The sequence below is a fragment of the Mustelus asterias genome, chromosome 4, assembly GCF_964213995.1.
Source record: "Mustelus asterias chromosome 4, sMusAst1.hap1.1, whole genome shotgun sequence".
In the NCBI taxonomy this organism is placed as follows: domain Eukaryota; kingdom Metazoa; phylum Chordata; class Chondrichthyes; order Carcharhiniformes; family Triakidae; genus Mustelus; species Mustelus asterias.
This window is the reverse complement of record NC_135804.1, coordinates 150,191,195-150,217,778: the sequence shown is the minus strand read 5'-3', so window position 1 is coordinate 150,217,778 and position 26,584 is coordinate 150,191,195. Positions and strand designations below refer to the sequence as shown.

General features: G+C 43.5%; 1 protein-coding gene across 1 annotated transcript; it reads right to left on the bottom strand.

The window, feature by feature from the left end:
* Positions 1–2,857: 2,857 nt before the first annotated feature.
* On the bottom strand, positions 2,858–26,136 carry LOC144493073 (uncharacterized). Its single transcript, XM_078211945.1, has 6 exons — positions 25,882–26,136; positions 22,334–22,357; positions 22,183–22,212; positions 22,045–22,095; positions 8,815–8,958; positions 2,858–4,524 (listed from the first exon to the last, which is right to left on the bottom strand). The coding sequence occupies exons 1-6, from the start codon at positions 25,897–25,899 to the stop codon at positions 4,477–4,479; spliced, it is 315 nt and encodes a 104-aa protein (XP_078068071.1). The 5' UTR covers positions 25,900–26,136; the 3' UTR covers positions 2,858–4,476.
* Positions 26,137–26,584: the final 448 nt, after the last annotated feature.

The window sequence follows — 26,584 nt, the reverse complement described above, 5'->3', positions numbered from 1 at the left end:
TCCACCTGTGACTCCACTTTCAAGGAGCTATGAACACATACCCCTAGATCTCTTTGTTCTGTAACTTTCCCCAATGCCCTACCATTAACTGAGTAAGTCCTGCCCTGGTTCAATCTACCAAAATGCATCACCTCGCATTTGTCAAAATTAAACTTCATCTGCCATTCGTCAGCCCACTGGCCCAATTGATCAAGATCCCGTTGCAATTGGAGATAACTTTCTTCACTGTCCACTATGCCACCAATCTTGGTGTCATCTGCAAACTTACTAATCATGCCTCCTATATTCTCATCCAAATCATTAATATAAATGACAAATAACAGTGGACCCAGCACTGATCCCTGAGGCACTCCGCTGGTCCCAGGCCTCCAGTTTGAAAAACAACCCTCTAGCTTCTATCAAAAAGCCAATTTTGTATCCATTTAGATACCTCACCCTGGATTCCAAGAGATTTAACCTTACACAACAACCGACCCTGCAGTACCCTGTCAAAAGCCTTGCTAAAGTCCATGTAGACATCAACTGTACTGCCCTCATCTACCTTCTTGGTTACCCCTTCAAAAAACTCAAATTTGAGAGACATGATTTTCCACTCAAAGCCATGCTGACTGTCCCTAATCAGTCCTTGCGTCTCCAAATGCCTATAGATCCTGTCTCTCAAACTACCTTCCAACAACTTACCCACGACAGATGTGTGGCTCACTGGCCTGTAGTTCCCAGACTTTTCCCTGCAGTCCTTTTTAAACAAAGGCACAACATTTGCCACTCTCCAATCTTCAGGCACCTCACCCGTGATTATTGATGATTCAAGTATCTTGGCTAGGGGACCCGCAATTTCCTCCCTAGCCTCCCACAATGTCCTGGGATACACTTCATCAGGTCCCGGGGATTTATCTACCTTCATGCGCTTTAAGAGTTTCAGCAACTCTTTCTCTGTAATACTTCTGTCACCTGCCCTTCCTCATTTCCCAAGAGGAGGTTGCAAGAGCTTCTCTAATGTTTGCTATACTGCAGATTCCTAAATAGGAATACAACTGGACTTCCCCTCCTCCAGATTCTATCAGCTGTTTCAAATGACTTTTACACTCACACCAAGTAATCAACTCACCCTCCAGGTTCTTGACTCCTCAAGACATCACTATTTATTTCCTCAAGTTCCCTAACATCCATGCTTTTCTCAACAGTAAATACTGATGAGAAATACTCATTTAGGATCTCATCCATCCCTTGTGGATCCGCACATAGATTACCTTGTTGATCTTCAACAGGCCCTGCTCTCTCCCTTGTTACTCTTTTGCCCTTTATGTATTTGTAGAAGCTCTTTCGATTCTCTTTTGCCTTATCTACCAAAACAATCTCATGTCCCCTTTTTGCCCTCCTGATTTCTCTCTTAACTCTACTCCTACACCCCCTCTACTCTTCAAGAGGTTCATTTGATCCCAGCTGCCTAAGCATGTCATGTGCCTCTTTCTTCTTCTTGAACAGGGCCTCAATATCCCTAATCATCTAGGGTTCCCTACTTCTGCCAGCCTTGCCCTTCATTCTAAGAAGAATGTGCTTACCCTGAACCCTGGTTAACACACTTTTGAAAGACTGCCACTTGACAGAGACCCCTTTGCCTTCCCACAGACTCCCCCAATTAACTTTTGAAAATTCCTGCCTGATACCATCAAAATTGGCCTTGCCCCAATTTAGAATTGGGACTTTTGGGCCAGATCTAACATTCTCCATAGCTATCTTGAAACTACTAGAATTATGGTGACTGGTCTCAAAGTGATCCCTCATTAACACTTCTGTCACCTGCCCTTCCTCATTTCCCAAGGAGGTTGCAAGAGCTTCTCTAATGTTTGCTATACTGCAGATTCCTAAATAGGAATACAACTGGACTTCCCCTCCTCCAGATTCTATCAGCTGTTTCAAATGACTTTTACACTCACACCAAGTAATCAACTCACCCTCCAGGTTCTTGATGTTCTACAAAGAACATCACATAGAATGCAATAACTATCTTTCTCCCTCTAGATAACATCCTTCTTGATCAGCATTCTATTTGCCCTTTCCAGTCTCTCTCATTCTGACAGGCAAGCAGCACCTTGTAACTGTTTAGACAGGATTGCCATCTGCTGAACATCCTTCAATATCTTTCCCTTATACGGCTGACAAAGTACCTGAGCTTTCCTCTAACAAGGCTGAACGCAGGAATAAATTACCCAGCAATTCTTCTTTCTTCCTTAGTGGCTCCAGCCAGGAATTCAGTTTAACAATTGAACTGGCTGTCAAGTTTTACAAATTCCCACACCACAATTTGTTGGTTATCTATAGTTTAACAACTAATTAATCACGAGGTGTAACTATAAAGATCAATTTAATTTGGTATCAAATAAATGAGAGAGTGATTTACTCATCTTAACATTGAAATAGTAATTAATTTACATTGTTTTCCTTGATTTACATCTACACCAATAACTACTGAAGATGCTTCACAAATATACACTTAGCTTAATTTCTTCAGGTTTTGCTGCCCTTGTGTGTAGATTGTCACAGTATGTTGTTGTACCTTGGTTTAAAGCACTTCCTTCCCCTGTGCACTCATTTTCTCCCCTCTCAGAATGCTCGTTGCCACTGTTTAGCAGACGCTCCCAACTCTGTGCACAACTCAGTATACCAATAACAGAGATGATCAAATAGCCAGTCATTAACTCACTACAAAGCTTATCCTTCCCTTTGAACAAGTAGAAGCTAAAAAGGATCTTGCATCCTGAGCCACAAACATAATTGCATCAATTGCTGTCACCTATGGATTGCACACAAACTGTGCCAAGGTGGGTATCAAGCAGAAAAACACCAATATTGGAATAATTTCAAAAAGTTGATTTAATAACAGTGGTTATCAAGACCTTCCCTCATGCTGCATACCAAAATGAAAGTTAAGAACACAAAAATGCATTAGCCAATTCATTTTGATTACAAACAAGCAGTGTCTGGATAATACTCATTGGTACTGGTAAGTGGACTCTTGACTTGCATTGGTTAGGATAAACTACATGAACCAGTATTGAGACAAGTCAGAGCTGCATTATGAAGATTAGAACTGGCACTGGAATCAAGTATCAGATACCACAGGTTGTGCAGTCACACCAAAATGAAAAAAGTTAGCAAAAGTTTAGATGACACCAACAGGCATGCAGCAACTCATTACAATTTTCCTTCCACAACCATGTCTTGAATCAAAGAAACCCTATCACCATTCCAATCCAGCCACATCAGTCTTATCACAATAATCATGTAGGTCCACTACGAAAACTCTCAACTATGTCCACTATAAACGGCTTCAAGCACTTCAAATAACCCCTGAAGCTAGTGCAAGTCTTTCTTTTAAAACATATTCCAGTGGAAGATGAAAGGCTTAGACAAAATAGTTATAAAAAGTATTTGGAGGGCGTGGGGAGAAAAAGGAGACCAATCAGTGTAACATAGATATTCCTTATATTCTGAGAAAAGTGAACCATGACCATTAATAAATATATTCTTATAGTATAGAGGAGCAGGATATCTCCATGTAGACACCTCAACTGTCATGAGAGAACATTTTGTAAAAAAAGTTCCTCCCAATGCCAAAAATATTTTCATTAAGGAACACAAGATATTGTATGCAGCAAAAATTTAAATGCATTCTTTACAAAGTAGTTCACAATTGTGCTAAGTGCTGATTTTCTCCCTGTATACTCACGTACAGAAGATTTATAATGAACTGCAAATTGCTGGATTGTGTTTTGGTGTTGTTCCTCAATTCTTAAAATGTGCTTTGAACAGAATGAAATAGCAGTGATACTTCATATAGCAAAACTTTGGGGAGGTTTTTTTTATTAAGGTAAATCATCCAGCAAAAATTCTGACAGGAAGTGGGTACATACAGCCATCTGCCCTTTTAAAAGAGATGTTAATTTCCATTAGAAACTAGTTTTACATGATTGCAAAGGTTTTTCTTTACAAAAATGACAAATTTAAAATTAAAATATTTTTCACATTAGATTTCCAGGCCCCACATTTTTATTTTTTTTTCACCAAAATATTTTACCTGGTTACAAAACTAACCCACAAAACCACTGGAATGTTTTGACACAAACAACTTTCTCCTTACTCTTCCCCACGTATAATAGTCTAACACCACAAATATCTGGTGAATTAAAATCAGACCTTTTGAAGTATGACACAAGACGAACATTGACAGAAGCCAATAACTACCACCATTTACTTATCCCACATATCACACTAACTACGACAATCACAATTTTAAAACAATGATTCTTTAGGGTTGCATACCCCCAAATAATCTTGAGATGTGGGTGTTTCCATAATTAAATTCATGCTAAAAAAACCTTGTATTTATAAAATAGTTGATAAAAATATTCCTCTCTGTTAACAATACAGTATGGAGGTATGGATGCCATTGATGGAGATGACGGGCAGATGCAGTTACTCTGACTTGGCTTCTTTCTCTTCACAGCTTTCAGTAGACTGTGCCTAAAATGTGAAAAAAGGTACAAAGTTATAAGGGCAATTAGGGATGGGCAATGAATGCTGACATTGCTAGATATACCCACATTCTATGAATTAATTAAAAACAATAAAGTTAAATAAATTGCAGAATTAGAAGGATATTATTGTTATTTGTAACCAGTTAAATGCATTAAAAAAAAACTGAAAAATGTAAAATATGTCCTTGCTCAGCCAGCTCACAATATTCCTAAAGACTTGTGAATGATTGTACTTTGTTTTAACTTGTCACTGAAGTCTGTATACCAAACTTCGACACGATTTCAAACAAGCATTTAAATTTACTGAACGTTACTTTGTTAGTTATAAAATACATCTCTCCAGATAATGAAATAAATACTCCCAATCTAATTTGTCTTATTGATTAGAAGGCAGTAGCCACCATCAAATAAGGGACAGATAGGTTGTCATTACTCATACCATCGACATAGTACAACTTAAGTGCTTCAGGAAGTGGCCCTAGAAATAGTAGATCAATTGGTGGTCATTTTCCAAAATTCTTTGCAGTCGGGAGGATTGGACAACAGATGATGTAAGCCTGCTGTTCAAAAAGGGAGACAGAGAATAAACAGGGAGTTTTAGCCTGGTGAGCCTAATGTTGGTAGTAGGAAAGTTGCTGGAGTCCATTATCAAAGATTTCATAGCACAGCATTTTGGAAAGCAGTGGCATGATCAGACAAAGTCAGCATGGATATATGAAAGAGAAATCATGCTTGACAAATCTATTGGAACTCTTTGAAGGTGTAACTAGTCGAGTTGACTAGGGAGAACTGGTGGATATGGTTCATTTAGAGTTTTGACAAGGTCTCAGTGTCTCAAGATGGATAGAAAGCTGGTTAGCAGACAGGAAAAAATTTGGAATAAATGAGTCTTCTTTCCATTGGCAGGCAGTGATTATGTGGAGATGCCGGAGGTGGACTGGGGTAAACACAGTAAGGAGTCTAACAACACCAGGTTAAAGTCCAACAGGTTTATTTGGTGGCGTTTGCTACCAAATAAACCTGTTGGACTTTAACCTGGTGTTGTTAAGATTCCTTGCAGCAGTGATTTGGACAGACTGAGTGAGTGGGCATATGCAGTACAATGTGGATAAATGTGAGGTTATCCTTTTTGATAGCAAAAATAGGAAGGCAGATTATTATTTGAATAGGTGTAAATGGAGAGAAGTGGATACTCAACAAGACCTTGGTGTCCTCGTGTATCAGGCACTGAAAGTAAGCACACTGCAGGAGAGCAGAGTGTTTCTGAGACCTGTTTTCCACAGTTGAAAAACAGCAGTCAGAAAAGGCAGCAAATGGTATGTTGACCTTCACAGCGAGAGGATTTGGGTATAGGAATAGCAATATTTTACTGCAATTGTTTAGGGCAGTTTTGGTGTCCTTGAGGAAGGGTGTTCTTGCTATACAGGGAGTGCAGCTAAGGTTTACCAGGTTGATTCCTGAAATGGCAGGACTGTCAAATGAGGAGAGACTAAATCGGTTAGTATTATATCCATTGGAGTTTAGAAGAGTGAGTTGGGTTCTCATAGATACTTCTAAAATTCTAACAGGATTAGACAGGGTGGATTCAGAAAGAATGTTCCCGATGATGGGGGAGTCTAGAACTAGGGGCCATAGTTTGAAAATAAGGGTAAACCTTTTAGGACTGAGGTGAGGAAAAATTTCTTCACCCAGAAAATGGTGAATCTGGAATTCACTACCACAGAAAAGTAGCTGAAGCCAAAACGTTGTGTGATTTCAAGGAGGAATTAGATATAGCTTTTGGAGCTAAAGGGATCAAGGGATATGGGTGGGGGACGGTGGGAATCAGGGTATTAAAATTGATGATCAGCCATGATCCTAATGGATGATGGAGCAGGCTCAAAGGGCTGAATGGTCTACTCCTGCTTCTATTTTCTATGTATGTCTCTATATATGTAACTTGACTTCATAGTTAACACAATGGCAAGGAAATCGACGAAGGAAAGAAAAATTATTGGACAAGTCGATTTGAAAGCACTGCTGGGTTATGTCACTTTTTTCAACTGTGGAAAACAGATCTCAGAAACACTCTGCTCTCCTGCAGCAATGTACTCTGTATACTTCTAGAAACTTTCCACCTTCCCACTTCCAGGCACAGGGCACAACACTCAATGATTGGAAGTGCATGATAAAGTAGGGCCGAGTCAGCACGGCTTTGCCAAGGGGAGGTAATGTCTGACAAATCTGTTAGAGTTCTTCGAGGAGGTAACAAGGAAGTTAGATAAAGGAGAACCAGTGGATGTGATTTATTGAGATTTCCAGAAGGCCTTTGACAAAGTGCCGCATAGGAGAATGTTAAATAAGTTAAGGGCCATGGTGTTAAGAGTAAGATCCTAGCACGGATAGAGGATTGGCTGACTGGCAGAAGGCAGAGAGTGGGGATAAAGGGGTCTTTCTCAGGATGGCAGCCGGTGCCTAGTGGTGTGCCTCAGGGGTCAGTGCTGGGACCACAACTTTTCACAATATACATTAATGATTTGAAGGAAGGAACTGAAGGCACTGTTGCTAAGTTTGCAGATGAAACAAAGATATGTAAAGGGACAGGTAGTATTGAGGAAGCAGGGGGGCTGCAGAAGGACTTGGACAGGTTAGGAGAGTGGGCACAGAAGTGGCAGGTGGAATACAATGTGGAAAAGTGTGAGGTTATGCACTTTGGAAGGAGATTATTTCCTAAATGGGAAAATGCTTAGGAAATCAGAAACACAAAGCAACTTGGGAGTCACTGTTCAAGATTCTCTTAAGGTTAACGTGCAGGTTCAGTCAGCAGTTAGGAAGACAAATGCAATGTTAGCATTCATGTCGGGAGGGGTAGAATAGAAGAGCAGGGATGTACTTCTGAAACTGTATAAGGCTCTGGTCAGACCCCATTTGGAGTATTGTGAGCAGTTTTGGGCCCCATATCTAAAGGAAGGATGTGCTGGCCTTGGAAAAGGTCCAGAGGAGGTTCACAAGAATGATCCCTGGAATGAAGAGCTGGTCATATGAGGACTCTGGGTCTGTACTTGGGAGTTTAGAAGGATGAGGGAGCATCTTATTGAAAAACTTACAGGATACTGCGAGGCCTGGATAGAGTGGATGTAGAGAGGATGTTTCCACTAGCAGGAAAAACTAGAACCAGAGGGCATAACCTCAGGCTAAAGGGACGCTCCTTTAAAACAGAGATGAGAAGGAATTTCTTCAATCAGAGAGTGGTGAATCTTTGCCACAGAAGGCTGTGGACGCCAGGTCATTAAGTGTCTTTAAGACAGAGATAGATAGGTTCTTGATTAATAAGGGGGTCAGGCGTTATGGGGAAAAGGCAGGAGAATGGGGATGAGAAAAATGTCAGCCATGATTGAATGGCGGAGCAGACTCGATGGGCCAAGTGGCCTAATTCTACTCCTATGTCTTATGGTCTTCACTGTTTCCCCAGTTTGGATTACTCTCATTTCTGAAACTGAGTTTATTAAATGTATGTTTTTTCCTAAAAGAGCAAAAAAATCTGCAAGTACGAAAAAAAAAGATTCAGTAAAAATGTGCTTGTACCCAAATTGCACACAGGAGATATTCAGATGGAGTATTTCTCACCTTCGTTGCATCATCGGAAAAGCTGGAAAATAGCAAAGCATCTCCCAGAAATAAAGTGACAGGAATCTTGAGCCTAATCAGTCATTCTCTCAAAACTGACCAGTAGCTATAGCTAGTTTAAAATAACTAGTTTATTATTTGCACAGAACATAAAAGAACTGAATGATGCTGTAATACCCGCTGATGTTTAGCTTGTTTAGCATTGAACTTAGCATGTTCAATGGCGAGCAGTACGTAGTACTGACTATACAACCAAAGTGTTCAAGTACAAGTTAAATGAAGTACTTTTAATAGACTACACTTTAAAAAAAAAATGCAACTCCTAGCCAAGGAAAGCACTAAAACAACGAAAGCTGTTTAAAATATGAAGTAAAATGACAAAGATCTTTCTGGATGGATGAGTCAAGATGGATCAAATAACCTCTCACCTGTAAATCAGCTATGTATTTTAGACCCTTCCAAATTAAGGAACTTTGTGCAAGTTTGGGTGGGGAAATGGAAGAGGGAAAGAGGAGACAATAGAGTACATGATAAGCAAAATCTCAAACTAAAACTATTCAAAAAACAAGGAATGAACAAACAATAATTGGATACAGCTTTTAAAATACTATCGGTTAGTTATATGAAGCAGACGCTGTTAAACAATGTTGCTTCCCAATCAGAAATTCACCTCATCATTTTTGGCTTCTCCATTCTCAGAGGGAGTTTCTTCCTTCGCATCCTCTTGGTTAGGTTCTTCTTTGCCTTTTGCTCCTTTTTTTCCTTTTGCTGGTGCTTTCTTTTCCTCCTTCTTGTCATTAGCAACCTTTTCCTTCTGTGAAGATGAATCCAATTCATCAGCACCAAACTGATTTTGCTTTTAACACTAACAAACAATTTCGGAATATATGAGTTACCTTAACCCACTTAATGTTTCACTGATGCCATGAGATCAAAAACTGTTGTAAACTTTGCTTAATTTTATTTAATTACATTAGAAATAGTTACTGCCCTACATAATATGTTAGCTTTCTTCTAAAATGATAAAATTTTAATAAGTGCCCCACTGGTTTTGGCACTCACCCCAAGTGCTGGCAGAGTGACTGAATACTCTTAAAAATGTATTCATGGGATGTGGGCTTCACTGGTTAGGCCAGCAGTGATTGCCCACCCCCAGTTGCCATTAAGATGATGATGGCGAGTTGCCTTCTTAAACTATCGCAATCCATGTGGTGTAGGTACACCCGTAATGCTGTTAGGAAAGTAGTTCCAGTATTTTGACCCAATGACAGTGAAGTCAGGATGATGAGTGACTCAGAGGAGGGCTTTCCAGGTGATGATGTTCCCACGTCTCTGCTGCCCTTCTCCTTCAAGATGGCAGCAGTCCCAAGTTTGCAATGTTTGGTCCAAGGTTGGTGAAAAATTACAGTGCCTCTTGTAGATGGTACATGTTGCTGCCACTGTAACAATGGTGGAGGGAGTGAATGTTTGTGGATGGGATACCAATCAAGCAAACTGCTTTGCACTGAATGGTGTTGAGTGTTGTTGGAACTGCACTCATCCAGGCAAGGAATGTAAAGTGAATTACTTGCCGCAGGATTCCTAGCCTCTGACCTGCAATTTTAGCCACAGTATTTATGTGGCTTGTCCAATTCGGTTTCCGGTCTATGGTAGTCCCCCAGGATGTTGATAGTGGGGGACTGAGCGATGGTAATGCCATTGAATGTCAAGGGCTGATAGTTAGATCCTCTCTTGTTGGTCATTGCCTGGCATTTGTGTGGTATGAATGTCACCTGCCACTTGTCAGCCCAAGCTCGGATATTGTCCAGGTCTTTTGGACATGGGCTGCTGCAGTATCGGAGGAGTCATGAATGGCACTGAACATTGTGCAGTTATCAGCAAACATCCCCATTTCTGACCCTATGATGTAAGAAAGATCATTGATAAAGCAGCTGAAGACAGTTGAGTCTAGGATACTACACTTAGGAACTCCAGCAGTCTTACCCTGGACAGCAATGATTGACTTCTTAACTATTACAATAATCTTCTTTTGTGCTACTTTGACCTCAACCAGTGAAGGGTTTTCACGCTGGTTCCCCCAGACTCCAATTTTGCTAAGGCTCCTTGATACCACACTCGGTTAAGTGCAACGTGGTCATCAAGGGCAGTCACTCTCACCACATGTCCATGTTTGATCTAAAGTTGAAATCAAGAGCCGAGTGCTCTGACAAAACACACACTGAATGCCAGTGAGCATGTGATCGCTAAGCACTGTTTGACAGCACAGCTGATGACTGTTGCCATCACTTTACTAATGGTCGAGAGTAGTTAATTGGCCTAGTTGGATTTGTCCTGCTTTGTATGTACAGGACATACCCGAGCAATTTTCCACATTGCCGGGAGAATGGCATATCGATGTTGTAGCTGTACTGGAACATTTTGGCTAGAGGTGCAGCAAGTTCCGGAGCACAAGTCTTCAGTCCTCCTGCTAAAATATTTTCAGGGCCCATTGCCTTTGTAGTATCCAGTGCCTTCAGCCATTTCTTGACATCACAGAGAGTGAATCAATTTGCAAAGAATAGTACAGCACTGGAACAGGCCCCTCAGCCCACCAAGCCTGCACTGACATGCAATGCATTTCTAAAGGCCTTTTTGCATCCGTGATGTTGGGGTCCTCCGAAGGAAGCCAAGATGGATAATTCACTTGAAAGCTCTGGCTGATGATTATTGCCAGTTCTTCAGTCTTCTCATTGGTACTGATATGCCGGACTCCTCCATCATTGAGGATAGGGATATTTGTGGAGCCTCCTCCTCCAGTGAGTTAATTGTTGACCACCATTCACAACTGGATGTGGCAGGATGGCAGAACTTGGATCTGATCTGTTGGCTGTGGGATCGCTTAGATCTATTATTTGTTACTTGTGCTGTTTGGCACTCAATTAGTTCTGTTTTGTAGCTTCACTAGGTTGACATCTCATTTTTATGTATGCCTGGTGTTGCTCCTTGCTTCACCTGCATTTTAAATTAACCAGGTTTGATTCCCTGGCTTGGCGATAATGGTCGAGTGGGGGATACGTCTCTACAAGGACCGTGCTGTGATTAATCCTCCAGAAACTGTCATGGACAGATGCACCTGCAGCAGGCAGGCTGGTGAGGTTGCAGTAAAGTATGGACTTCTTTCCTGTTCGTTCTCTCACCACTTGCTGCATACCCAGTCTAGCAGCTAAATATTTCAGGACTCAACGACAGCCTGGTCTACAGTGGTGCCACCGATCCACTCTCAGTGCTGGACATGATGGACACACCCAGGGTACATTCTGCACCCTTGCCACCCTCAGTGCTTCCTCCAAATGGTGTTCAACATGGAGTACGGATTCATCAGCTGAGGCTATGAGGTGCATGGTAATCGGCAGGTTTCCTTGCCCATGTTTGGCCTCATGCCATGACTGCTAATTGTCTGTCTGCAGAAAGCTCCTGCTCCAAATTAGTTTTTAAAAATATGCTGGAAACAAGCTGTTTGCTTAACTTAAAATTCTAAAGATTCTTTTCATTTCAGCAAAAAGTCCTTAAATGAAAACAAATTTTAAAAGATACCCGTTACATGTATTTAATAAAAAGGACATTTAACTGCCCATAAGCAGTTGAGGTAATTATATAACGAATGAAGGATTCAAATAAAAATGCTCCACCTGACTCTTGACGTTTTACTAATTAAATGTATTTTGTGGCCTCTGACATCTATAAGAAGCAGGAAGATTGTCTTGTGTCATACGTGGAAGGTAAAATGAAAAGGAGAAATTTAGGAACTTTAGAAATAAACGTCTCACTTCTGAAAACAAAGTACTTCCATTTATCAATAGTGAAAAAATTTAAAAATTACGTATAATTTTATTTATACACATTTCCATTTTAACTGCTTATAGATGGATAGGTATAGGAGAAAGAGAAGGGTTCATGGAGTCATTTGGATATGACAACCAAGCTGCAAGATGCAGTGTCCTTTGTTCATTTCCAAACTTGCCTTTGTCCCACTTCCTCTCCTTTCCAAAAAAAAGCTCTTCCTTTTAACAGGTTATTAATTTATCAATGGGTCAGATTTCTACACAAATAGATTGCTATTACCATATTTTCTTAATATACTCACTTAATGTTTCAACAAGGAAACTCATGTCTATTTGCAGTTTTAACCATGCACCTATTATCCACTTTCTTCCACAAACATTTTTCAGAATCTTAATAGAAAGGCTTCCATTTAATATTAGAAATGTGTTTGATGTGCAATTAACTATGAGGTGCAGTGACAATTTTGCATTTAATAAACAGTATTTTTTGCAGTGAAATATCCCCAAAATTGTAATAAGATAGTTTTCTGCAGTGGAGAGAGCTATTGATGGAGGGAGAAATGCTTGCATTCCCCATTTTCCTTTGACTCGTGGCATAGAATGTTTAACATCTACAATTTACAACAACCATAACTGAGATAGCAAGTTGGGACAATACCCGACCTGGAGATCCTCCTGCTGTCATTGTTTGTCAATGTGGCAGAGGTCATAGGTTTTGGAGGTACTGCCTATGTTGTCTAATATCAAGTTATCAACCTAGACAAGTAGATAATATCCTCTCATACCTGCAACTCACAAGTCAGAAGTATTAGATGTTTTGGGGAGTCATGAGACATTACTGCAGGATACCAAGCCTAAGTTAGCCATGGTATTTAAGCAGCCAGTTCAGTTTGATAGATCTGCACATATCAGAAGACTAAGGAAATTTGGCATGTCAGCTCTCACCAACTTTTACAGATGCACCATAGAAAGCATTCTTTCTGGTTGTATCACAGCTTGGTATGGCTCAGGCTCTGCCCAAGACCGCAAGAAACTACAAAAGGTCATCCATGTAGCCCAATCCATCACACAAACCAGCCTCCCATCCATTGACTCTGTCTACACTTCCCGCTGCCTCGGCAAAGCAGCCAACATAATTAAGGACCACCACGCACCCTGGGCATACTCTTCCACCTTCTTCCATCGGGAAAAAGATACAAAGGTCTGAGATCACGTACCAACCGACTCAAGAACAGCTTCTTCCTTCCTGCTGTCAGACTTTTGGATGGACTTGCCTCGCGTTAAGTTGATCTTTCTCTACACCCTAGCTATGACTGTAACACTACATCTGCACTCTCTTGTTTCCTTCTCTATGAATGGTATGTTTTGTCTGTATTGCGCGCAAGAAACAATACTTTTCACTATATGCTAATACATGTGACAATAATAAATCAAATCAAATACCCTTGTGATGGTGATGATGACGGAGGACCTGACAATGTCAATTCCACTGAACACCATGCAGAGGTGCTCATGTGGGAAATGTTCATTGCCTGACTTTCATGTGACACAAATGTCACTTACCACTTATCAGCTCAAGTCTTGATGTTGTCCAGGTCTTGAAGCAGTGCTTGCCAACATGCAGCACTTCCTTCAGGTCTCTAATTTAAATTATTTCCAAACTGAAATAAATTTAACTCTTCTCCTGTCCTCTTGCACACAATCTACTCCTTTATTCAGTTTATTGGATAAATCAATTCTTTAAACAAGAGTGGAAATTTAACGTTTAAATTAATGCTAATTCATTATTTCAAAGAAGCAAAAAGGCCAACTTTGAATCAAAAATATATTGTACCCAAGCTTTACCTTGGCATTTCTAAATAACTTATATCATCCACACAACCTACCAAATCAAAACCAGAATTAGAAAAAGATCTTTTTGAACAAGTGCTTGTTATTAGAAGCGTTAAACAACTGCACTGATCATTTCCTTCATTCAAATCCAGAAAGACAAGTTTCTTTTTTGTCCCCTTTGATGTTCTCAAATCAGTTAACAGGCAATCAAAGCCTTGATTTAACACCATCAGAGACAACAGGGTGCAACCCTCAGGGCCCATTCGCCACAGGTACAAATCCTGTTATGGTCGCTAAATCTTTAGAGGCCAAGAACAGCATTTGCACAGCAAGATTTCAGATTGCAATGACCCTGGGGATATGGGCGTGATGAAACTGAAGGAAGCCATCTTAAGGGGCTGGCTGGATGAGACCCCAAAAGAGAAGGCAGGATGATAATGAGTAGGTGGGGAGGGGTGAAGGCAGCCGGTGGGCAGGCATTTAGAGATTATGCAGTGGCTGCCTAAGAGTCTCAAGTGTTAAGGTTTGACAGCAACGAGATCTCAGGATGACAAAGCCTATGCATGAACGGTGCCTATTAGTGTTGCCTGTCTCTACCTCAAGAGCAATTGTTGTAACATTCTTCAGTCAAGCTTGTCTAAGTAATTGGCCATCATGATTTAAGCCTTAACAGCTGCCCACATTCTCAAAGTCAAAGAAGGGTGAAAACCTATGCATCAAGGATTAAAAATTGGGTGCGGGGCATCAGAGTGGAATGGGTTGAGCTTAACAGCTGCAGCCCAACACCTACCATAGAGGATCCAATAGCCCTCAATGTTTACAAGGGCACTCATGTGGCCCAGCACATGGTGGATGGGCGAACACTAAGAACCTTCCAGAACCTGATATTAAGGGAAGGACCAACCAGAGAGAGTGTGTGTGTGGGCACGTCGGGGGGGGGGGGGGTCATAGGCAACTCTGAAAAGATGGCGCTGGAGCGAGGTGACCTCTTGTGAGTTGTTCCCAGCATGCCTTCTAATTCCATATTTTATTCTTAAAACTTAAAAGTCTAACTTCTTTAATTTCTAATAATGTTCTCTTTAAATCTTTTACCTCACGCGCACCAGACGTACTCGTCGGAATTCTACTGCTTCGCCAGCCACGGAGATCGGAGTGGGCGAGTGGCGGACAACGGAAATGTCCGTTGACCTTGGGCGGGAATTTCCAGTCTCGCCTGAGCAAGGCCGTAAGGTCCAGCCCACTCTCAGCTTCTTCCGTGGGAAAAAGATACAAGTCTGAGAACACGTACCAACCGACCCAAGAACAGCTTCTTTCCTGCTGCCTGAGTTTTGAATGGACCTATTATATCCGGTGGCACAGTGGTTAGCACTTGTGCCTCACAGCATCAGGGACCCGGGTTCGATTCCCGGCTTGGGTCACTGTGTGCAGTTTGCATGTTCTCCCCCAGTCTGCTTGTGTTTCCTCTCCCAGTCTGCTTGTGTTTCCTCTGAGTGCTCCGGTTTCCTCTCTGCCTGAAAGACGTGCTGGTTAAGTGCATTGACCCGAACAGGTGCCGGACTGTGGCAACTCGGGAAATTTCAAAGTAACTTCATTGCAGTGTTAATGTAAGCCTTACTTGTGACTAATAAATAAACCTTATATATTAAGTTGATCTTCTTTCGCTTCATCCTACCTGCAACTGCAACACTATTCTGCACCCTCTCCTTTCCTTCTCCACTATGTAATCTCTGAACGATATGTTTTCATCTGTATAGCATGCAAGAAACAATACTTTTCACTATATCCAAATACATGTTACAATAATAAATCAAATCAAAACAAGCCATAGACTAGGGCCAGTCAAGCAATGAATTTGGAACGGCTACAGATATGTGTTACTGCTGGCTGTTCAGGGACATCAGTTTGTAAGACCAGGAGGACGTGAAGGTAACAGGATAGAACGTCCACCTAACTGCCCTTTTCTGTTTCTCATCCCTTGTAGAGTTCCTAAATGTCTCTGGATGAAGCCTGTGGAGTTGGCGATTATTCTAATCACTGTACTAGAAGAGCACAGATTGCAGCAGTTAAGACAGGCTGCACCCAGGGAGAACAAAGCACAAGGAAGCTGCAGGATCAGCCACTCACCAGGCCAAATAGGGGACTTGAAGGCATATACAAAGGAGATCGAGGGTGTAAAGTACCTGGGTGTCCTTCATGGAGCTGTCAGACAGCAAGAGATTGCCCGACATGGGAAATGGTTTGGCAGCTCCACCACTGTCTATCAAACTTTGCTCCATGTGGAGGAGGGTAACTGCTCCCTATAGCTGTGAAGGTCACGGTAGCCCTCAATTTTAATGTCACCGCATCATTCCAGAGCTCAAAGGGTGATCTGTGTGGGATCTTGCAGTCATTCACACACAAATGCATCTGCGAAGTGACGGATGCACCCTATGCCAGGCTTGACCATGACCAGATCCACCAGGACGAGGGGGCTGCAGGATTTGGTTCCATCACCAGTCCATCACAGGGGGCCATCAATGGGACACTCATGGCTCTACCATGACATCAGAGTCCCATTTATCAACAGGAAGGACCCACTCCCTTAATGTCCATCTATTATGTGACCACCACTTCAACATAATGCATGTGTGCGCATGCTTTCTAGGGAGCATGCATGGCAATTATTGGCAGTTGCAAATTCCCGTGATTTTTAAAAGTCACTCCAGGTTGCAGGAAAATACCTAGTCAGGGACAAGAGATACCACTACAGTCTTGGCTGATGATAAAGGGGAGGCAATGGCTTAGTGGTATTGTTGCTGGACTATTAATCCAGAAACTCAGCTAATGTTCTGGGGACCAGCGTTCGAATCCTGCCACGGCAGATGGTGGAATTTGAATTCAATAAAAAATATCTGGAATTAAAAGTCTAATGACCATGAAATCATTGTCAATCATCGGAAAAACACATCTGGTTCATTAATGTCCGTTAGGGAAGGAAATCTGCCGTCCTTACCTAGTCTGGCCTTCACGTGACTCCAGAGCCACAGCAATGTGGTTGACTCTCAGCTGTCCTCGGGCAACTAGGAATGGGCAATAAATGCTGGCCAGCCAGTGATCTTAGTTTTTCTTTAATTAATGCCCCTCCTTCTAACAGAAGTGTAGACAAAAGAGAAATTGCTGGAAAATCTCAGCAGGTCTGGCAGCATCTGTAAGGAGAGAAAAGAGCTGACGTTCCATGTCCAGATGGCCCTTGTCCCAGAATGAATTGAAGTAGCTGAATGGAAACCTGAGATTGAGGCAGAATCTCATTACAATGAGGTTCATAGTGCCACCTGGTCTGTGATAGAGCAGCGCATCGGGCAGCTAAAGATGCGCTTAGAGCCCTTCAATACATTCAGAGAGGATCTCCCGCATTGTTGTGTGTTGCGCTCTCCACAATCTAGTGCAGCAGTGGATGATGTCTTCATGAGTTCTAGGAGGAGCAGAACGTTCTTTCTGATGAGGAAGACGTTTAGGACGGAGAGCCTGAGGATGGAGGCCAGGTGGCGATGTGGGTTCGCATGGGCACGAGGAACAGGGATGCCCTAATAACTCCCCAGTTCACACGTTAGGACCATGTTGTTGTCCAGCAGCTCTACAACCTGCCCCCTCTACTGACGCATGTGCAAGTGAGGGTCAGGGTCACATCCCTTTGTTCCACTGCTCTAGAGGGGAGGAAAAAGGACCCAAGTCAGGGGTTCACTGATTAATGGCAGAGTTCTGCCAGAATACATGTGACTCTTGGTGGAGAGGGCCTTGCATTGACGGCCTGTTGGAAAAGCTGTGTTCAGATGACCTGCTACCTTCCTGTTGCTAGAGATGCACTCAGCAAGCATCCTCTGAAGGACCTGGATCTGGAGGGCCCCAGCAGAGTTCCAGGTGGCACAATTGTTGCTCCTTCACCCTGTTCTGCCCACTGCCTGAAAAGCCCCAGAATGGGCTCCAGCATTTCCACCTCCCCTAGGGTGCTCATTGGCCCCTGGTTACTACATGGGATGGTAGGGCAGCTGGACTGAGTACCAGAAGCCTCAACATCATCTGGCACTGCCAGTCCTGGAGGTCCATCAGTGTCTGCACTATGGTGTCGAAGCCCACAGCCATGGTCCTGACATCTTGCCCCAGGCTTTCACTGCAGTCAGCATGCGTGCAAAGTCAGGTGCCATACAATGTTGGCAGCATCTCCTGCGACTGAGGCTCTGGGGCCCTTGTATTCATAGGAATGTCACTGACAACCCCTCCTGATATTCCCAACTCTGCCTTTGCATTTCCAGCAGCTGAGTAATGAACGTCTCCAGAGGCAAGGAACTTGGCTGGGGCACAGCTGTGTCCCGAGATCCAGTCTCCGACTGCCCGATCTCTGGGACGCCCGTCTCCACCTGATTAGCATGAGAGGCTGTGCAGTGCTCACTAGATGATGACCCAGAAGTTTATCTGCTAAAATCGCTGACCGAAATGCTGGTCATTTTGACGGTGAACGGTGCGGGTGGTGGATGATGGTGATAGATGTAATGTGTCATCTGTGTCCTCCTCAGGGCTCTCCTCGTGGACGGACAAGGCTCCACTAGTTGACATTCTTGCAAGGGAAGGGACGCGGTTTCAATACATGGCCGAGTCAAGGGGTTGGACAAAGGGTCATCTGGACATGAAACGTCAGCTCTTTTCTCTCCTTACAGATGCTGCCAGACCTGCTGAGATTTTCCAGCATTTTCTCTTTTGGCTACACTTTTGTTAGTTTTGCTTAATTAATGCCCCTCCTTCTAAGATCATCAACTGCTAGAGACTTGTAGGCATTACAAAATTGCATTATAAAGTTTAACAGCTAAATTATATATAAATTCAAAACCAATAGTCAGCCAATTGCTATGTAGGAACCACTAAATTTAAACAAGGATTTAAAGATAATCAACAAGTCACTTTCCTATTGAAATGTTATTCCCTTTTTTTCCTATTCTTCTGAAAGCATTGATTTATGCTAGAATCTCTCTTGAACACACCAGTGATTCACTTCACGTTAGCCAAGATAATATGAACAAATTTTACTTCATACATGGCTTACTGGACAATGAAATAGAATATATCCAAGAACCCTAATAAGACATTGTAGTCAGCTGTTAATGTCCCTAACCCTACTCCAACTGAAATTAGCTCACTCAGCAAAAAACAAATAGGTCACAAAAGGAGGGAGTGCTTGGATCTGTACAAGTGGAACAGAATTGTAACAAAATTCATTATGCTGGCAAGAAAAAGACACAATTTGGAAGGGGGAAAAGTGAAAGGAAGAGCGAAATAAAAGCTTGGTGTTAAAATATCATTTGATGCATTTTGACAGATGTACCCACATATAGAGCTTGGTGTTGGAGGGGGATAGGAAAATGGTGGGGGACATGAAACAGCACGTGAGAGAGAAAATTGAATACATTTAACAAAGCAGGCAGGTTTGAAAAGTCAGAAGGAAGTTGCAATTACCAATAGCAAACTTTGAAATGGCAATTTCAAAGACAGAGACACAGATAAAATTTAATTCAGAAAAATATGAATGATTCATTTTGGAAGGAAAATGATGCGAGTTATAAACCAAATGGTTAAATTTTAAAGGAGTACAGAAAGGGACAGCCAGGCATTCACATGCACAAGATGGCAGGGCAAGATAACACAGCTGCTAATAAATCTATTTGCTTTAACAGAGGTGGATGGTAAACCTTTACAAATCAGTGGTTCAGCCTTACATACCACTATTGTTTCAAATTATTGATACCTTACATCAGAAAGGATATCAAAGGTTTAGATGGTGCAGAGGAGGTTTGCCACAATGGCCTCAGGGAGTTCAGGGAATTCAGTCTAACGAAGCTAGGTTCTCTTTGTAACAAAGAGGCTAAGAGTAGACTTACTGGTGTTCAAAATTATTAAGTGTTTTGACGGAGTAGATATGGAGAAACTGTTTCCATGGGGCAAAAGAAAAGCCAGATAAATTTATTTTCAAAACGCAGTGGTTGCTGCTACCTGGAATGGTAAATGGAGCAGGTTCAGTGGTGATTCTCAAAAGGGACTTGGACGTATACCTAAAGGGAAGTGTGCAGGATGATTGGGGGAGGGGGGGGGAAAGAGGGGAGGGAAGGCGGGGGGGAAAGAGGGGGGGGAAAAGAGGGGAGGGAAGGCGGGGGGCAAAGCAGTTGGCTCATGTGCAGGCTCTCCAAAAGAGCTGCCAAAGTTCGAATTGTCATAAGAACATAAGAAATAGGAGCAGGAGTAGGCCATCTAGCCCCTCGAGCCTGCCCCGCCATTCAATAAGATCATGGCTGATCTGACGTGGATCAGTACCACTTACCCGCCTGATCCCCATAACCCTTAATTCCCTTACCGATCAGGAATCCATCCATCCGCGCTTTAAACATATTCAGCGAGGTAGCCTCCACCACCTCAGTGGGCAGAGAATTCCAGAGATTCACCACCCTCTGGGAGAAGAAGTTCCTCCTCAACTCTGTCTTAAACCGACCCCCCTTTATTTTGAGGCTGTGTCCTCTAGTTTTAACTTCCTTACTAAGTGGAAAGAATCTCTCCGCCTCCACCCTATCCAGCCCCCGCATTATCTTATAAGTCTCCATAAGATCCCCCCTCATCCTTCTAAACTCCAACGAGTACAAACCCAATCTCCTCAGCCTCTCCTCATAATCCAAACCCCTCATCTCCGGTATCAACCTGGTGAACCTTCTCTGCACTCCCTCCAATGCCAATATATCCTTCCTCATATAAGGGGACCAATACTGCACACAGTATTCCAGCTGCGGCCTCACCAATGCCCTGTACAGGTGCATCAAGACATCCCTGCTCCTATATTCTATCCCCCTCGCAATATAGGCCAACATCCCATTTGCCTTCTTGATCACCTGTTGTACCTGCAGACTGGGCTTTTGCATCTCATGCACAAGGACCCCCAGGTCCCTTTGCACGGTAGCATGTTTTAATTTGTTTCCATTGAGATAGTAATCCCATTTGTTATTATTTCCTCCAAAGTGTATAACCTCGCATTTATCAACGTTATACTCCATTTGCCATATCCTCGCCCACTCACTCAGCCTGTCCAAATCTCTCTGCAGATCTTCTCCGTCCTCCACACGATTCACTTTTCCACTTATCTTTGTGTCGTCTGCAAACTTCGTTACCCTACACTCCGTCCCCTCCTCCAGATCATCTATATAAATGGTAAACAGTTGCGGCCCGAGTACCGATCCCTGCGGCACGCCACTAGTTACCTTCCTCCAACCGGAAAAACACCCATTTATTCCGACTCTTTGCTTCCTGTCGGATAGCCAGTCCCCAATCCACTTTAACACACTACCCCCAACTCCGTGTGCCCTAATCTTCTTCAGCAGCCTTTTATGGGGCACCTTATCAAACGCCTTTTGGAAATCCAAAAACACCGCATCCACCGGTTCTCCTCCATCAACCGCCCTCGTCACATCTTCATAAAAATCCAACATGTTCGTCAAGCACGACTTTCCCCTCATGAATCCATGCTGCGTCTGATTGATCGAACCATTTCTATCCAGATGCCCTGCTATCTCCTCTTTAATAATGGATTCCAGCATTTTCCCTACTACAGACGTTAAGCTGACCGGCCTATAGTTACCCGCCTTTTGTCTCCTTCCTTTTTTAAACAGCGGCGTAACATTAGCCGTTTTCCAATCAACCGGCACTACCCCAGAATGCAACGAGTTTTGATAAATAATCACTAACGCATCCACTATTACCTCTGACATTTCTTTCAATACCCTGGGATGCATTCCATCCGGACCCGGGGACTTGTCCACCTTCAGTCCCATTAGTCTACCCAGCACTGCCTCTCTGGTAACATTAATCGTATTAAGTATTTCTCCTGCTGCCAACCCTCTATCGTTAATATTTGGCAAACTATTTGTGTCCTCCACCGTGAAGACCGACACAAAAAACGTATTTAAAGACTCAGCCATATCCTCATTTCCCACTATTAACTCCCCCCTCTCGTCCTCCAAGGGTCCAACATTCACTCTAGCCACTCTATTCCTTTTTATATATTTATAAAAACTTTTACTATCATTTTTTATATCAAATGCTTTTCCACTATACTGTGCAATTCTATCAATTCTCAAAATCCCAATCGTACCCAAATAGCATGTTTTTGTTAAGAAACAGATAAATTGCATATGTTTGGAGACTTTATGAAGTGCTAACAATTAAACCAAGTCACTTACTTTAGCTGGCGCCTTCTTTTGTTTTGGCTCAGCTTCTTGAACCATGGGTCTCTGCAATAATGCAAAAAGCATTCAATTAATCTTCTGCTAAAGTATTTCATTAAAGAAATGATTATAATGGATACAAAAGTTACTTACTGCTAACAATCTGGCTGATCTCCTTTTTGGCTTTAGAAAATATAAAAGATGTATTAATTTTAGAACAGTTAAATCATTTTATCTACAGAAATGTCTAAATGCTTAAAAATCTTTAAAGATCAAAGAAAAATCACAAAGCAAAGGTACCAACCTCCTCTTTATGGTCACCAACAAACTGCAAAAACAAAAGATTACATTTTTATTAGTTACATTTGTCGGTTTAAAGTTGTAACTGGCAGATTGTCACTGACAATCTGCCAAATTCAGGTAACAAACTACAGCTTAGTTTATCTATTATAGGAATATGAATCCTGTTCTGATCCAGCAATTTACTAATTTATTAACCAAAGGCAAATTCTAAATTCAAGCACCTGCAACATCTTTAGGCCAAAGCTTACTGCCGAACACTTAAAATTCGCTATGCTGACCCAACAAACATTAACTCAAAGTTTTCTACCAAAACCAACAGGCATGCCCTTTGTTTAAAGATCAATGTTCTGGAGTTAACCATCACACACTTGCAGCTTTCACTGTACCCCTCAAAGATCTGTTCCACTAAATGGTACAAGTCCCCAAACATAGGAGACATAGTTGAGAACGTAAAATTTTAAATACTACAATCCATTATCAATGAGGTAATTCACAAGCAATGTGAATTTGTAGTGTCTTCATGTATTCCTAAAATGTTTTAATTCCAAGATACAAGTACCCATGACATACAGGAAGGGGTGTGGCTTAGAAAATTACCAATGAGATTAGCAGGCAGTTATCAAATTGAAAAACATAAAATGAAAGCTCCATCTGTAACCATTTAAGCAGTTACAACCCAGTATCCAGATCAAAGAAAAATCACAACAGAAAATTGTATCAAATACTGTAATCACATGCAAATAAGGCAGATGGGGAAACCATACAAAATAAGATTAAATTTCAATTTATGAATATAAAAATGGCCAAAGCATGTTATCGTACAGTATCTCTAAATAAACCCAAACTTTTATCCAAGTACAGTACAGACTCAAACAACCAACAGCTCGAGAACTTGTTTTACAGTTTATGAAGGAGACAGTGGCATAGTGATGACTTGTAATCCAGAGACCCCAGGTTAATGCCCTGGGGACATGGGTTCAAATCCCACAATGGCAGCTGGCGGAATTTAAATTCAATTAATAAATCTAGAATCAAAAGCTAGTTGAAACTATCAATTGTTGTAAAAACCCATCTGTTTCACTAATATACTTTAGCGAAGAAAATCCCCCCCCCAACCTAGCTGTGACTCCAGACCCACATCAATGTGGTTGACTTTTAATGCCCTCAGTTCAAGGCAAACAAGCGATGGGCAACAAATACTGGCCTTGCCCAAGACAACCACATCCCATGAAAAGAAAAAGTAGACAGAATTACAAGAGCTACATCAGCCAGACCTTTGGGTCTGCTAGACAATCCAAAAGCCATGCATAAAAATACCAGGGTGACCAACTGTCCCTATATTAAGGAATTATCCTTTTTTGATGGCTGTCCTGCCATGGGGCTCCTTTAGTCCCCTATTTCTCAGACACTGAAGTCTCCACATGCCTCGGCATTTTTGTTGTGTGAGCATGCACACTGTAGCAGTAGGCCACCTGGAAAAGCTACAACACCAGCCCCCTGCCCACACAACCCCCTTCCACACCACTCTCATGATTGCCAACACCACACCCCCAAACCCTGGTTGAAGTGTGTCTCATTTCAATCTCATTACAGTTGAATGAAAATTGCATTCAAGGTGAGCCAAAACAAAGCTCCCAAAATACTACAGCAAACTCCATAATAGCAGCACTGGTATAAGCAGCACTAGGCCATTCAGCCTTTTGTGCTTGCTCGACTATTCTGCCTGTGGTCTCAACTTTTCTGCCTGCTCCTCATAACCATTGACTCCTTTATCTATCAAAAATCTGCCGAGCTCAGCCTTGAATAAATTCAATGGCCCAGCTTCCATGGCTCTGTGGGGAACAGAATTCCATAGACAAATGACCACTGGGTGGCACAGTGGTTCGCACTGCTGCCTCACAGCACCAAGGACCCAGGTTCAATTTCAGCTTCAGGTGACTGTGTGGAGTTTGTACATTCTCATGTCCGTGTGGGTTTACTCTGGGTACGGTAGCACAGTGGTTAGCACTGCTGCTTCATAGCTCCAGGATCCCGGGTTCGATTCCCGGCTCAGGTCACTGTCTGTGTAGAGTTTGCACATTCTCCTCGTGTCTGCGTGGGTTTCCTCCGGGTGCTCCGGTTTCCTCCCACTGTCCAAAGATGTGCGGGTTAGGTTGATTGGCCAGGTTAGAAATTGCCCCTTAGAGTCCTGAGATGCGTAGGTTAGCGGGATTAGTGGGTAAATATGTGGGGGTAGGGCCTGGGTGGGATTGTGGTCGGTGCAGACACGATGGGCCGAATGGCCTCCTTCTGCACTGTAGGGATTCTATGATTTCTTTCAGTTTCCCTGCACAGTCCAAAAGATGTGCTGGTTAGGTGCACTGGCTATGCTAAATTCTCCCCTGGTGTGCCCGAACAGGCGCCGGAGTGTGGCGACGAGAGGATTTTCACAGTAACTTCATTGTAGTGTTGATATAAGCCTACTTGTGACACTAACAAATAAACAAATTTTCTACTCAGTGTTCAAAGTCTTTATTCTTAAATTGTGTCAGCTCGTTCTAGTCTCCCCACAATACAAGTGACAGACTCAAATTACTATCCTCTCTGGAGGATTACAAACCCAGGCACAATTATTGGCCACCTAAACCATCAGATCATGTCTTTAAATATACAACACCCATTGTGGGTGCGTGGAATCGGCTGCCGGTAGTGGAGGAGGAGGCGGATTCGATGGGGTCTTTTAAGAGACTTTTAGATAAGTGCATGGAAGTTAGTAAGATAGAGTTGTAGGTAAGCCTGATAGGGACATGTTCGGTGCAACTTGTGGGCTGAAGGGCCTGTTTGTGCTGTAACTTTTCTATGTTCTAACTAGATAAAATATGTATTAGGCTCTATCTTCATTACCATGATTTTTATTTGGGGAATACTACCTATCGGGACATTTTGCATGAAAACTAAAAAATGCCACTGAATTGGCGAATATTTTTCCTCCTGCAAACGATGAACCCATTGGCGTGCAGCACGATTGCATCCTGGAGCGCGTGCGCAACCTGACAGCGCAGTGACGTCAACGCGCCCACTCCAGATTCCCGCTCTTTTTGGAAGGCCCCGCCCCCTTTCTCACTCTCGATGGTGGGGGGCGCAGATCACGCGGACTTACAATCAGGAGCCGGCTGGGAGCTGCCCCACTCCCCAACCCCACACACACACAGCGCGCGCAGCTCGCAACGGCCGGCAGAGGCGCGTGAGGGAGCGGCTGCAACTCCGAATTCAATCACCCCCCCCCCCCGCACCAATGACCAACCTCCCGACCGCACGCCCACTACCGGCCGGAGCCCACACTACGCTGCAGCCAAGCCCCCGAGAACAAAGAAAGGAGCGCGCGGCTCTGGATCCCCCTCACCGCATCCCCGGCAATGCTCGAGGCGCCTCATTCCCCGCCACTGATTGCGGAGGTCGGGCAGGGGGAGGGGGCTAAGGCCCAGGCAGCGGCAACAACTCGCCTCTGCCATTCATGCAACTTTCCGAGCCGACATCTCGGCGCTGTCCCCCCCCCCCCGGTGCACGTACCTTTCTCTTGGATGACATGGTGACTCGATTGATCAAAACAATGAAGGGGAGGGAGAGAAAATAACAAAAGGCGGGGGCAATGACCCCGAGCACTGGGTTATTTAATATATATATAAAAGCCACGGGTTTTCCCCCTTATCCTTACCCCCCTCTTTAACACACACGGGTACCACCAATGGCCACTCACAGCAAGTCGCAGCGACTGCAACCAACCCCGCTGCCGAGCAGCGCGGTGACTGACAGCCCTCTCGGCCAATGGGAGCGCGGATCCCCGGCCGGCTCCCCTCCCCCATCCAGCGCCGGGCCCGGCCAATGGGGTGGGCGGGATGGACGGAGCTCGGCCAATGGGAGGAGGGGCTAAGCGGATGTCGGCCAATCGAAGGGGAGGGTGGGCAGGTTCTGTCCAATGGGAGGTGCGGGCGGGGCGGCTGACGACCAATGGGGAGTGAAAAGGGTGCCGGCCAATGGGAGGCGGGGCTGGGTGGGAGCCGGCCAATGGGAGGCGGGGCCGGGTGGGAGCCGGCCAATGGGAGGCGGGGCCGGGTGGGAGCCGGCCAATGGGGAAGGAGGTGGGCGGGACATGGGGGGGGGGTTGGTGATGGGCTGCGGGCGGCGGGAGCAGAGCCCCGAGCCCGAGCCCGAGCCCCGCGGGCCGCAATGCCGGCCGCCGCTGCCTCACACAGACATTACCCCAGTCCAACGC

What these genes read in the sequence shown, in the direction of transcription:
- LOC144493073 (XM_078211945.1), bottom strand. An exon ending in AAAAGAAGGCGCCAGCTAAA is followed by an intron (nt 8,959 to 22,044) that starts GTAAGTGACTTG and finishes TCATCTTCACAG; the next exon opens with AAGGAAAAGGTTGCTAATGA. An exon ending in GAGAAGCCAAAAATGATGAG is followed by an intron (nt 4,525 to 8,814) that starts GTGAATTTCTGA and finishes TTCACATTTTAG; the next exon opens with GCACAGTCTACTGAAAGCTG.